The following is a 13,962-nucleotide window of genomic DNA, read 5'->3' as shown; positions in this document are numbered from 1 at the left end:
CAGCCAGAGAAGACTTAAGTTCTCAGAAGTGTATTAGCATTTGTCTGTCATCCAATGTTCACCAAAGCACTGTAATTCTGTTTATTTTTCCACTCGGCTACTTTGAAAGTATTCTCTTTCCTATATTCACTGTCAAGGTAAAATATCATACTTTGAAGCAATGGATTCTCTTTCATCTCATTATTCAAGCAGCAAAAAGCAAAGCGCATAGACAAATATTTGATCTTCATCAGGCTTAATTGCAACCTCTGGCCTTTATTATCAAATCATTTCATTTAATATATCCTGCAGGAGAATCAAGATGCTGGAATAGGGTAAGGACACGTTAAAACAGATGGAGAAATATTAGCCAGTGTGAAGCAGAGAGGGAACATAGCAGGATATAGGAAAGAACAAAACAAGAGCAGAGGGGTATCTGGAGACTGACAGACACAGGAAAGCAGCGGGTAAAACAGTGTAGTGTTGCAGTGACTGCTACTTCAGCAGCATTCAGAGAATGGTGATTTTAATTGCACCAGCAGCCAGAACTCCACCAGCAACAAGTTTTCACCCAAAACATGTCTAAGTAGCTCTCAGATCTGATGGACAGCAGATCAAGTACACTAATAGTGGCATATCAGACACCATTTCTTACAGTGTGGCAAAGAATTTAAGACCTCTGGGGACAAGAGTGACCTGCACATGTTCTGAGCTCGGCAAGAACTCACTGAACTCAGTGGATTGCACCAGTCCCACAGGAAAATAATACAAACTATGGCATTGTATGGGTCAAAATAGATACATGTGGTGCTCAGACCTAATGACCAACAGGTTTCTGCAAGATCAGCACCACCACAACCCTAGCTATATAGGACTCCTGGTGTCTCTAATCCTGGGACCTGCTCCAACCAGTGGGAGAATGGTTGTACAGACATTGGTACAGCTTCAGCATGGGATCATAGGAATTGGAGACAGGTAACCAGGAGCCTGGGCTGTAGATAACATGGTGGAAATCTAACAAGAATCCAGAGCTGGAACTTGCTGGAAGGAATAGCACAAGTGACTACAAACAAAGAGCCATGTGCTAACTGCAATAAGTAAAACCGAACTGTGGGCCTGTGTGGGTGACACAGCTTAGAAACCTTCCCCAAGGAGAAGAATCTGATAACCAGAAGTACAATGGCCAAAAGCAAAAGAAGAGACAGAGGCACAATGAATATTACTGAAGACTCCCCTGCAAAGGAACTAAATCTTTTCCCAAACTCAGTTCACTGAGGGAAGACATTGAGAAAATGGGGGATACAGAATTTAAAACATGTCTTATAAAACTTCTTATCAACATTAAGTAGGCATTCAAGGAATCTAAAGAATATTTTATACTGGAAATTAATCAACTGAAAGCTGACATATCAGAAATTAAGAATACAATGGAGCAAATTAAAAGTACAGTGGAAAGTCTCCAAAATAGAATGAATGAAGCAGAGGGAAAAACCCTCAAAATCAGAAGATATTTTCTGCCACCACTAGGAAACAAGCAAAAATCTGAAGTAGAGTTGGATCAGGCCAATGGGTTCTGCCTTTGGTTTTCATAGGCTTCTGGAATGTGAATCAATCGTAAAGATTCCCAAAGTCAGTAATTCTTCCTTTGAAGAATTTGCAATCACTTAATAATGCTGAGCACTGAACACCAGTTCATGCAAAAGCTAAGGCTCGCGGCTTGTCCAGCTGGATATCCTATTACCTGACATGATGATGGATCAGCAGACGGGTCACATTTGGCAGGGCCATGACATTAACTAGCACTCAAGAACCATATCTGGGGGTAGATTCTTTGAGGGATGTGTGGGCCAAACCCTGTGGAATTTCTAGCCCCACTGGTTAGCTCAAGAGTTAGGGTGGTGATGGACTAAGCTAGGTGTGATCAAGGAGCTTGCCATCAATCACAGGTAAAAACCCACAACAATCTGGACTGGACAAGGCAGCAGCACCCAATGTGCATCATGAATAGGGTGTGTGGTGGGCCGTGCTGCAACATTCGCCAGCTCACACAAGGCCAGACTGTGCCGGACACTGGCTTAAAACCCTTTAGCATGTATGAGAACAGAGTCTGGGAGTGTATCAAGTGGAGGAACTTGGGAAACTCCCCTGGCAAGTCATAGATCCCGCTGGTGAAGATGTGGTCCAGACCTGGGGGTTGGACAAGCTGGGCAAAGTAGCTCCAACAGCAGGCTAATGTGTGAATTGGTAATGGAACAGGGATGTACTGGGCAGGACTGAGCAAACCTTAGCCTACAAGCAAAACTAGAAACCAGGAGGGAGCAGAGGTCATGCCAAGCTAGGCTCTTGCACCTACTGGTCTGCATGAGTCATGGACACTAAGCCACAGTGTCTAAGGCAGAGGATGGGACAGGTGAGGGGCTGAGCCAAGCTGAGTCAGAGCAACCACTGGCATGCACATGGTCTGTGGCTGAGAACAGGCCTGGTTGGGGAGCTAAGGGACACCATAACTGGGTTGAGGTTCCCACCAAGGGGCATGTGGGCTAGAATGGGGGCTGCGTTCTGATTAGGAAACGGTTGTAGCCTCCCTTGGCATAAATGTGGACGGGGACTGGACACACTGAGCTGAGCCAGACCCCAACACCCTCTGGTGTCCTGGAGGACCAGAGTAGATGTGGGATGGACTAGGCTAGGTCTCAACCCCTACTGAGCCATGTGTGAGCCATATGTGGGTATGGACGAGCCATGGCTGGGCTGAAACATCCAACAGCAAAGACCAGTTTGGGTTGAAGACCAGTCAGGAAAAGCCACTGTTCCTGCTAGGATAGGAGGTGAACTGAGTAGAGCTGGCTCATGGACCCACTGGTATGTGCAAAATGTGGCTTTTCATTTAAAGTGATGTACAGTAACTGTGAAATGGAGACTAACATATCTAGATGTGAGGATACAATGCAGCATGCATCTCTACTTTCAGACGAGATGGACTCCCAATGAAATTGTTTACTGTATCTTTTTTAAAAAATTATTTATTTATTTTTATTGCATAGTCAGAGATATATAGAGAGGAGGAGAGACAGAAAGGAAGATCTTCCATCTGATGATTCACTCCCCAAGTAACTGCAACAGCTGGTGTTGTGCAGATCCAAATCCAGGAGCCAGGAACTTCTTCCCAGGTCTCCCACATGGGTGCAGGGTTCCAACACCTTGGGCTGTCGTCTACAACTTTCCCAATCCACAAGCAGGGAGCTAGATGGGAAGTGGAGCTGCCAGGGTAAGAACCGGGGCCCATATGGGATCCTGGTGCATTTCAAGGTGAGGACTTTAGCCACTAGGCCATGCCACTGAGCCCTACTATATCTTGACAATAGGATGCTGGACACTTTGACATTGTCCATTCCCACATATGACTGTGTATGAAGAACTATACTATAGTTATGATATAGTGGAATTCAGTGAGCGGGGATGGAATTAGGGAGACAATAAGGGAAATCCCATGGCCTACAGAAGTATGTCATAAAATGATAATAATAAAAAGAAGTAAAAATGTATATATTCAAATATATCCTGCATTTATATGTCTTCATTGCAGCTAAATGATAAGCTGCTTTTCTCTCCAGGTTATGGTAATATTTACTAACAATTATTGGCTCATTTTTGTTTTCAACTTTATGCTTTTATTATACAGGTTGCAATGCCTAAACCATCATTCTCTGGAGAACTAAAAATAATTATGACAACAAACAAGTAATGTTTTTAGTGCTCCATCAAAATCTTCCACAATGGATATGTCAAAATGAATAAACACTATTATATTGTAAAATCAACTTACATAATTATCATGGATTTTTAGGTATATTATAAAATCTACTATCTGAATATGTGGCATGAGTCTTTCTATCTTTATAATTGTAAATCATAATTTCAATATTTAAAATTGATATATGAAACTGGAATAGTATATAAGTAATTATGGCCAAATGAAATGATCTATAAACATACACACACAGAAATTTACTTGTTTTACTCAGTTAAAAATTACAATAAGGGCCCGGCGCGGTGGCGCAAGTGGTTAAAGGTCCTCGCCTTGCACGCCCGGGATCCCATATGGGCGCCAGTTCTAATCCCGGCAGCCCCGCTTCCCATCCAGCTCCCTGCCTGTGGCCCGGGAAAGCAGTCGAGGACAGCCCAAAGCTTTGGGACCCTGCACCCGCGTGGGAGACCCGGAAGAGGCTCCTGGCTTTGGATCAGCATAGTATCGGCCCGTTGCGCTCACTTGGGGAGTGAATCATCGGACGGAAGATCTTCCTCTCTCTCTCTCCTCTCTGTATATCCGCCTTTCCAATAAAAAAATAATAAAAATAAATCTTTAAAAAAAATAAATAAAAAAAATAAAAAAATTACAATAAAGGCCAATCTTAAACATTCTAGCTCTGAATATACTCATGATTTTATCTTAAGCATACAAGTCCCCATTTTTCCTAAGAATTTTTCTTGTGCTAACATCATCATTATAAAAAGTATTTCTCACTTAACTTTGCCTGCAACATCAACCCAATTGCTTAGCACAATTATCATGTAAGACTTTTTAAATCTGTGATTGGGAACATGCCTGTTTGGGGAGTTAAGGGGACACCTCGCTAAGTTGTGGTTCCTGACAGTAAGGGCAAGTGCTAGAATGCAGGTGGTGGTCTGGGCTGGACATGGCTACAGTGTCCCTCCACATGCGAGTGGACTATGTCTGGGACTCACCAGACTGGGCTAGACTCCAGCACCCACAGTTGCCTTGTAAGAGCCAGAGTGGGTGAAAACTGAGCTTGGATAGGTCTCAGATCCCTCTGAACCACTTGAGAGCTGTGTCAGGGCATGGACCAGGTGTTACTGGGCTGTAACACCCGACAGTAAGAACCAGATTGGGTGTGGGCCAGTTGCGCAAGGCCACTGTAACTGCAAGGACAGGAGGTGGTCCAAGTCAGACTGGGCCAAGGACCCACCAGTGTAAGTGAGATCTGCCACTGAGAGGAGACCCAATAAAGAAACTTGGAGAGCTCCTTTGTCAGGGCACAGTCTCTGCAGGTGACCACAAGAACTGAGTAGCTCAGACCAAGCCAGGGCATAGTACCCTCCAGCATATGTGTGGCTCAGATCTGGGGGTGGGCCAGGCTGAGGAAACCTGAGAACCAAGATGGGGTGCAGGATAGGCCAGGTTCAGCAGCACCAGCCAATTTACATTGGGGATGAAACTGGGTGCTGACTGTGCCATGTTGGGTGGCAGCACCATCTAATATGAGCTGGAACAGGGGCAGATTGGCCTGGGCCAGGTCACAGCTCCCACTGGCAAATGCTGATGTGAGACAGGCCATGTTAGACTGGGCCACAGCACCCACCTACACATATAAGACCTGGATTGGGGGGGTGTAGGCCCAGTAAGGGAGCAGTTGGGTCTTCCTGCTGGACCACTGTTCCAGCTGGTGAATGTAAGAGGTGGGACGGAGGCCAGACCAGGCTGGGCAGGGCTACAACTCCTGTAGACTGGGTTAGGGGGTGAGCCAGGATGGGCTAACTGTATTCCTTGGTAGAAGCATGAGTCAGAGTAAAAGCAGGCAGGTTGGAATTGGCTGCAGTTTACCTGGCAAATGCTGGGACTAGGGGCAAGTCCTGTTGAGCTAGATTGTAGAACCACATGGAGAGTTGAGAGAGTCAGGGAAGGGAGTGGTCCAGTAGGGAAACTGTGGATACCTCTGTGTTGAATGGCAACTCTCACTGGTGAGAATGAAAACAGGACTGGGGGTGGGCTAGCTACACAGGTGGTAGCATCCAAGGGCATGAGTGTGAGCTGGAAGGTGGAGTCTGTTGGGATGAGTTAGGCTTCAAAGATGTGTGTGAGATCTGAATGGGATGTGGGACAGACCAGACCTGTGCACTGCAAATGCTTTCAGGTACAGGAACCAGGGCTATGGACAGACCCTGTGAGGGTTATTCGAGGACACTTGATTGGGCTGCAGTTCCCCCAGTGTACATGAGGGTCGAGTATGTGGTGGGCAGGGTTGGGCTGGGCTATAGCACCCATTGCTTTGTGTAGGGGAAGGAGAGCAGAATATATCGATCAGTTACTCCTGAGGTGGACTAAGTCAGTCAATGGGCCTTGGAAACATGTCCTCATCTCTTGAGTGATGATATCAACAACATCTCAGAACTATCAAAACCACTAAGACAGCTTTATCCAGTGTGTCACAATGCTGGTCCCTAAAAGTTCAAATATCTTAATTATGAGAAAAGAGAAATACAAAAAACATAATACATAAAGGAAGATAGAAAATCAAAATAAAAGCTATGGTAGGAGTGTGTGAATGTATATGTATAATCCATTTATATTTGTATTTAGTATTTTAGCCATATAATTTATATATATGTATTTACATAGAAAGTGTATATTGAATGTATGTAATGAGTTTATTCATTTAATTGTAAACATTCACACACAGAGAATTGTGGGAAGCACATATACATTATTCCAGATAGTAGTGAATAATGAAAGAGGATGGAAAAGAATAATGCAGAAGTTGGAAGAAAATACGTGGCTGTCTTAGCTATTTATAGCACATTGCTTCCTTGAAAATACAGGAAACAAATGTAGCAAGATGTTCCTTTCTTATTATTTTTTTAACCTCTAATCTGAGGTACCTATATGTAAGGCTATTTGAAATATTTTAAACTTATTTCAACAGTCCAGTGGACTCCCAATTTGTTATCTTGGGTTACAACTTTAGATTTCTGGTCATTTTTGTATTTCCCTAGTCACCATTTAAGTTTACATCCCTGCATCCTTGTTTCATTCAGGTTATTTACCCTTTTTTTTCTTCTTTCCTCCATACAATCGTGATCATATTTAACCTATTGCCCTAATATCTACTAGCTGCCATGTCTCCAGATGACCAAAGCGCACACTGTTAGAGGCACCCTGCAGGTTTGAAATCATTGCACACTGTCATTCAATATTTATGTCCATGCATTCAAATTGTCTGGAGTATATACAGTCAAGTAAAGGATTCGACACACACTTCCTGCTTTCCTGGGAGATGGGGCAAAAACTGCAACTTGAGCTTGTGGGTTTAATTGTAAAAGCCACTATGAGAATTATTTTTTCAAATATAAAATGGTGATAATCTCTAACACTCAAGAGTTGTTTCAAGGATTCAAGTAATAAAAGTAAGCCACCAAACAAGTGAGTGACACATTCAGAGTTGTGAAAGGTTAAACACAAGTACAGATTGAGTCAGTAAGAATGGGGAACAATGTATCCTACAAGTTCCCCATTGAATCCTGTGGTCAAAAACAGACCAGCTATCCTAGGTTATACAAGGTTTTTTGTTTGTTTGTTTTTAATCTGCTTTGAGAAAAAAAATGCAAGAATTCTCTTACATTATAAGGGTCCTTTTTTTGTTGTTTGTTTGTATGTTTTTTGAGCTTCCACGAAGTCAGAGGCCTCAGTAACTTCACTTCTAAATTAATTCTGTGTGATGCATAGGACTAGAGTGTATCACCAAATTTATCCAAGATTAAATATCCATTTTTTTTCTGTGAAATATTCTAAGGTGATGACATTTTATTAAAAGATGATTCAATACCTAAACACAATTAGAAAAACTGTCCACTCTACATACCGTGCCTTTTGAAACTAGTTCAGCCGTTGTTGAAGATCGTCATGATGCATGCTCCAAGAAACCACAATCAGATTTTTTTTTAAATGAAACATTGCACTAATATAGAACCAAAGTTAACAGTGCATTCAATGAACGATTTGTGTTGGATTAACTTTTGCCTTTCTGGAATTGAGTGCTTTGATAAACAAACCAAACCAACAATGTGCCTAGATCACTGTTGTACAATGGAAAAATAACTACACTGTAAATGTGAAATTTGCTCATGTTTCAAATTTTAATATACTTTTAATAAAACTGAAGTTTCAGTGCTGCATGCATATTATATTTTTATAATTCAATGTCCCCGTTCATGTCAATATTTATAGACTGCATACCAGAAATTGTAATTAGCTTGATTTCAATATTTACAAGTACTTCAAGCATAAATTCTGGAGTGGAGCTGAAAGGCGTGGCACGCAGTCATGATTAACCCTCTTCATTGTAAGAATTGACAGAAATGCTCATATCACAAATAGTCAGCTTTCCCCTGGCCTCAGTCTGTTTCCAGCAAAAATATCTGTCATGATTATGTCCTTTAAAAACAAAAATGTTTTTGTGTTCTGTGGCAAGTGAATGCTTTTTATAGCCTATAAAGCATGTGAGGAAGAATCTGAAACAGCCTAAAGAGATTTTGTCATAAATAACTACTGATAAAACACTCTTTACATTTAGTATGGATTTACAAAATGTAGTTCACATATTACTGAAAACCAAAATATTTAAATCAAGGATAAACACTAATAAAATACTTACTTTTATTTAAAATATTATAATAAATAGAAAAAATATTTTATTATAAAATGAACTATAAGAAACTATACTATGAAAATGTTTTAAAAGGGGACAGGTTGTGTTTTCCTTTAAAATAACAACCACATTAGTGAGTTGAAAAAAATATTCTGGCTTACATTGACATTTACTGCCTTTTTTGTTTGTTTTTGCTCTCAAAACTTTCTGGATCTAAATATTGGTTCCGTTTTTATTCATTCAGTAAGATGCACAGCTCTTCACTGCAGAGAGCCATGCCATGGACAGATTGAGCAAATGTCACAAAAAATCATGTTAATATGAAGCACTTCAAGTTCAAGTGTATGAAACTGACAGGATGATGTTCGAAATGATCAGTGTCAAAGCGTCAACAAAAGGAGAATAAAAGCATTTTTTATTTTTATCCAAATATATCAGACTTCAGAATTTAGGTTAGTTTCAACAAAAACTTCACCATAGATCATTCAAACCAGGACATGGTAAGAGTGAAAGGGAGTCCTTTTAATAACTACACATGTAGAACAGGTATAATCTGGAATGTTCCTGGGTAAACTGATCAACCTCAAAAACGGGATTAGACTGCAATTACATGCAGAAATCATACCTTTCTCACAGATATGTGAAAAAGATAAAATAATACAATTCACTCAAATTAATTTTGGCAATAGTGGCTGTTTTTCATCAGTCAAGTATCAGTCCAAGTTTATCACCTCCCTAAACCAGCTATCACTTCAAAAATAGCTAGCCAGTATAATAATTTTCCAATGCAATACCCTGTTTTTATTCTCATAATTGATATTTTGTCGATCTAAAATTGTTTTAGCTAATGTTTGTCTATCTCCTTCCCACGGTCCTACAGTATGCAAGTGTTCATGGTGAACAGAGTCTTCCACCCACTTCGTTATATCCCAGTCTCCAGGAATGGAAAGATGCCTCGGACACTGAAGGCATGCAAACATTTTATTAAATGAATGAATACATTCAGAGAGTTTGTGTCTGGTTCCATTTTCTCCTTGGTACCAAAGACAAATTAAACCAACTCTCCAAAGTAAATTATGGCTCTATTTATTTTTTTAAGTATTTGGACTAAATGATCCATGCAGTTCATTCCACTGCTGATAATTAAGTCATGCCCTCTGTACCCCCTTATCTCTTTGCTACTATTTCCTTTCCTACCTGCAGCAAATAAGAAAGTTGGTTGATAAAGGGGTAGGGCAACCACTCTGCTCACAGTGGATAGATGCTCAAGGTTGATCATTTTGCCAGTAACAATTCCCTGGTATATGTTTTGCACCTACAGAATTTGGTTGATACAGAGGTAGCCAGAAGGTATTATTATAGTCAATGATAAAACTGTTGATGTAATAATTGGCCAATAATAAAATCATTAGAGGCTTACTAAAAACTAGGAAAAGGTGGGAGCCCAAATCACCCCTTAACAATTTACATGTTGATGGGAAAGGAATTCATTCTAGGCAAACAAGGCTTGCAATGTCCAAATACATTTTTACAGGAAATCTATGATTTTCTGATAAGAAGCACTTCTAAATAATCATGAAAATCTTTGCACTATGAATTCTTACTTTGGAGGTGTTCTACTGATGAATAATTTTGATTCTCACAAGTGAGTCATAAATATTAGAAGCAAGGGTTCCAAAAACAATACTGATAAAATTATTTGGAAAGGCTAAGGGATCCAAGAAATGAATAAAACCAGTGTTCATTTTTTAAAAAAAATTGCATGTGAGATAATTGCAATTTACTAATTTGAACTTCTGTCAGGTCTGTCCAAACTTTCTTCTTGATCTCTGTGTGACAAGCATGGGATAGCTTGCAAAGGTGAGCAAAAACCCACTGTTTTTTTTACAACAAATTCCATAAACAAGAGAACAGCATAAAAGAGACTCAATTAGACATACATCCTTTAGGCATAGATAATGTTTCATTGCAATGTTGGGTGTCCTTAATGAGTATCAGTTTTTAAAATGGATGTGATTCCCAGAAAAGGAATGAAAAGGTTTCTTATTGACTCAGTTTTAAATGGGGAATAATAATTATATTATTTCATACAGATTCTGATATATTCAATGAAAATTGACTACTGACTGTTATAACGATTCAGCATTTGTTCAAAGCTCAAATTTATAATAGGTCATAGATCAGATTTTAATTAGTCCAGGAAAAGAACAATTTTCAAATTAATCAGCATTTATTACCAGCACTAGCAATTTTTAGAAATCATAAAAATTTTCAATGATATACCAAGTACTGGTATGTTCTAAATTTTACAAGTTAACTATAAACTGGTTATGTTTTTGCAGTGCCATAAGCAGCACAAACTTGCATGACTCTCTCATATATAAAGCACGGTTGAAAACCTTCCAAGACCATAAACAGCAGAAAACACTAAATCAGAGTTTAAAATGACAAATAATTTAAGGCTAAAATATTTGGTATTAATAATTAATGTCAGTAGCCTTTCTAGTCTAATAAAGGAAACATGCACAAGAACTACAACTTTGAACAAAACATCACCATTTTATCTGATATATATGTATGTATGAACGTATGTCTGTATATATATATGTATATGTGTGTATACATGTATATATACATGTATATGTAATTTTATCGCCCTGAAAACTACCCACTCATGTTTGGCTTAATACATATGTTAGAAATGTTGGGGAAGTATCTTCCCATTAAATATATATATATTTTTTCCAAGAATATACAATATAAATATGCCATTTATAAATCATGCCATAAAACTAAATGCAAAATTTGCACATTATTGCATGCTTGATGTGATAATACATGCCTGTTAATGACTCTCTTATGATGTACCTCCTTCATAACTTTTGCTTTCTGTACAGTAGCAATAATTGGGAAGGAGGGATGTTCAAATATGATTACAGGGCTAGGGGACGGTATAATTTTTAGGTTCCTTATGGAGGAATAACCTCATCAGCCAAATATTGGACTATAACTAAATCAAACATTAAATAATGCCTTAAGGGGATCTATTGTTATGTGAAGCGATCAGAGTTCATTTTTCTTAATTTGGCTGGAAGATTCCCTTCCATTCTAGTGGTTCCACCAGCCATCTTTTGAAGCTTTGGTGGCAAATCAGCCACAGACTGGCTCATAGGATCAGACAACATCTTGGTGGTTTTAGACACCAGTTTTTCTTCTGAGTTGCCAGGAACTGAACTTATTCGTTGAAGTTTCATAGGTAAATCTCCCAAACTGTAGGCTTTTTCTGAAGTTGTAGAACTCATTCTCAACAGTTTTTTGGGAAAGTCTTCTCTCCCAGTAATCTTCTGAAGCTTAGATGGAAGTTTTGTAGTAATGTCTTCCAGCCCATCTAAGCAGTCCACTGAATTATGTCTTTCTTTGCTATTGGTTATGGCTGGTGCTATTAAAGGTGATGACATCAGAAGCATTTCCTCCTGCTCTTTCACACTGTAAGGTGGGGTTGGAACTTCAAATGTTGCATGGAACTGGGAGTAGTCAACTTTAAAGAATCCCTCTTCCAAAGAAATTACAGGAAAAAAACGATGACCCCAGAGAACTTCATCTTCTGTGTATGATGTTCGAGCTTGACAAGTCATTCCTATGAGAATAAAAAGAATCATATTGATGAATTACACACAGTGGAAGCACACATAAAGACAATTTGATCATAATTGATTGTGCTGTCTCATTTGTGATTTGATTGTTAATATAATTAGAATGAATAATCAAATAGGTTAAAAGTTTTACTGTGGGTTAAAAGCTTTGATACATATGCTTCAATGAAAGACATAGGATGCTGACCTTCTTCCTGCTTGAATGACAATATATCATCATTATTGTTTATTATCCATAAGCCAAAAAATGACATTGAACTGTTTCAGAACACACAAACCTCTATAGGTACATGATGAGAAATTTATATAATCTTCTTCCATCATTCAAAAAGCAATATTGTGGCTGGGGGAGAAGCAATGTGAGGGCAGAATGATGTCACAGTGAGTAATGTCACTACCGAGACACAAGCATCCCCAAGGCGCAACAATTCATGTTCCGACGGCTTCACTTATCCAGCTTATCCAGCTCTCTGCTGATTTTCCATAGGAAAGCAGCAGAGAATGTTCTAAGTGCTTCTGCTCCTGGAATCCATATGGGAAATCTGGTAGAGGCTCCTACTTCCTGTGTTCAGCCTGGTCCAGCACTGGTCATTGCTGCCATCTGTGGAATGACCAATGCATGGAACTATCTCTCTCGGTTTTTGTTTCTCTGTATTACTTTGCTCTTCTGTAGAACAAAGCATGGAAAATAACAGCTTTCTCATAGGACTGTTGTGAGCATGAAATAAAAACATATACAAGGAAATGCAAAACACATTAATTCATTATAGTATCTAGAAATAATTTGATCTGAATAAGTGAGAGCCTAGTGAGGGCTGGCAAGGGAACTAAAAGGGTCAAAGATGACTTTCTTAAATAAAGGAATGAGATATTTTTACGTTAGATAATGAAAAGTCATTGTGGTGGATTTATGGTTTGGGATCTGTAAGACCAAAATGAACTTTTATTCAAGTTTTAGTGATCCATTACTGAAAACAATACAGGCCATTCTGCCCTACTAATACTAGCACCTCAAACATTTATTATTTACTTCTGGTAAAAATATTCAAAATCTTTTCTTCTACATTTTATCAAGGCACAAAAGCAGGAAAAAGAATACGAAAGGTTGATTTCCAAATGCTACTTTATAGTCAGGAGTAAGATGCTGTGGAGTTCCAATGCATAGGATAGTTCATATAGATAATGATAACATAATTTTTTTATTGAAAACATTACAAAGAACTTTGAATTGTTTTAACTTTGCCATCATAATACCTCTAGCATTTTTTAACCTGAAAAATTTACATCAGACAACACATAACTTAATATATTATGGTTCATATCAGTTACTGAATATCCATAAAATATCCATGTTACAAAAAGTACCCAAAATATTTACACATAAGAATAACAAACCACTTTCTAAAATATTTTACAATTTTTATAGGCATGCAGCATCTTGTATTTTCCAGTTTTTTAGTCTTTGACATAATATTTCATAATTTAAAAAGATAAATTACCACTCAAATAACATTTAAATTGTATTTCATGATATACTGACTCACTTTTATATTGAGAAATGTAATGGGGCTGACTTTGTGGCATACAGGTTACACCTCTACCTTCAATGTCAGCATCACATACAGGCACCGGTTTGAGACACAGATGCTCTAATTCTCATCTAACTACTAAAGCACCTGCAAGAGCAACAGAAGATGGATGGCTGCAATGCTTGGGCCATGCATTCACACGGGAAACCCAAACACTCCTGGCTTTTGGCTTTGGCATGTCCCAACCTTGGCCACTGTGGCCATTACATGAAGGAACCAGCAAACAGAAGATATCTCTCTCTCTCTCCCTCTCTCTCCTTCTTATCTTCATCCTCCATACCTTATAACTGCTTTACA

At 39.0% G+C, this 13,962-nt stretch overlaps 1 protein-coding gene across 2 annotated transcripts in view; it reads right to left on the bottom strand.

Annotated features, from left to right (window-relative positions):
• Nucleotides 1-10,367: 10,367 nt before the first annotated feature.
• KCNJ3 (potassium inwardly rectifying channel subfamily J member 3) overlaps nucleotides 10,368-13,962 on the bottom strand; it is a 133,989-nt gene continuing 130,394 nt past the window's right edge. Inside the window, exon 3 of one of the 2 annotated variants that reach the window (XM_040972024.1) lies at nucleotides 10,368-12,060. In XM_040972024.1, coding sequence (XP_040827958.1) covers nucleotides 11,474-12,060 — 587 coding nt within the window. In that variant the 3' untranslated portion in view covers nucleotides 10,368-11,473. The remainder of the gene's footprint in view (nucleotides 12,061-13,962) is intronic. The other variant, XM_040972025.1, reaches the window with a different exon arrangement.

The sequence above is a fragment of the Ochotona curzoniae genome, unplaced genomic scaffold, assembly GCF_017591425.1.
Source record: "Ochotona curzoniae isolate NIBS_2020 unplaced genomic scaffold, NIBS_Ocur_1.0 contig_2210, whole genome shotgun sequence".
Lineage (NCBI taxonomy): Eukaryota > Metazoa > Chordata > Mammalia > Lagomorpha > Ochotonidae > Ochotona > Ochotona curzoniae.
Note: the sequence above shows the minus strand (reverse complement) of the source record. Positions and strands in the feature narration are given on the sequence as shown.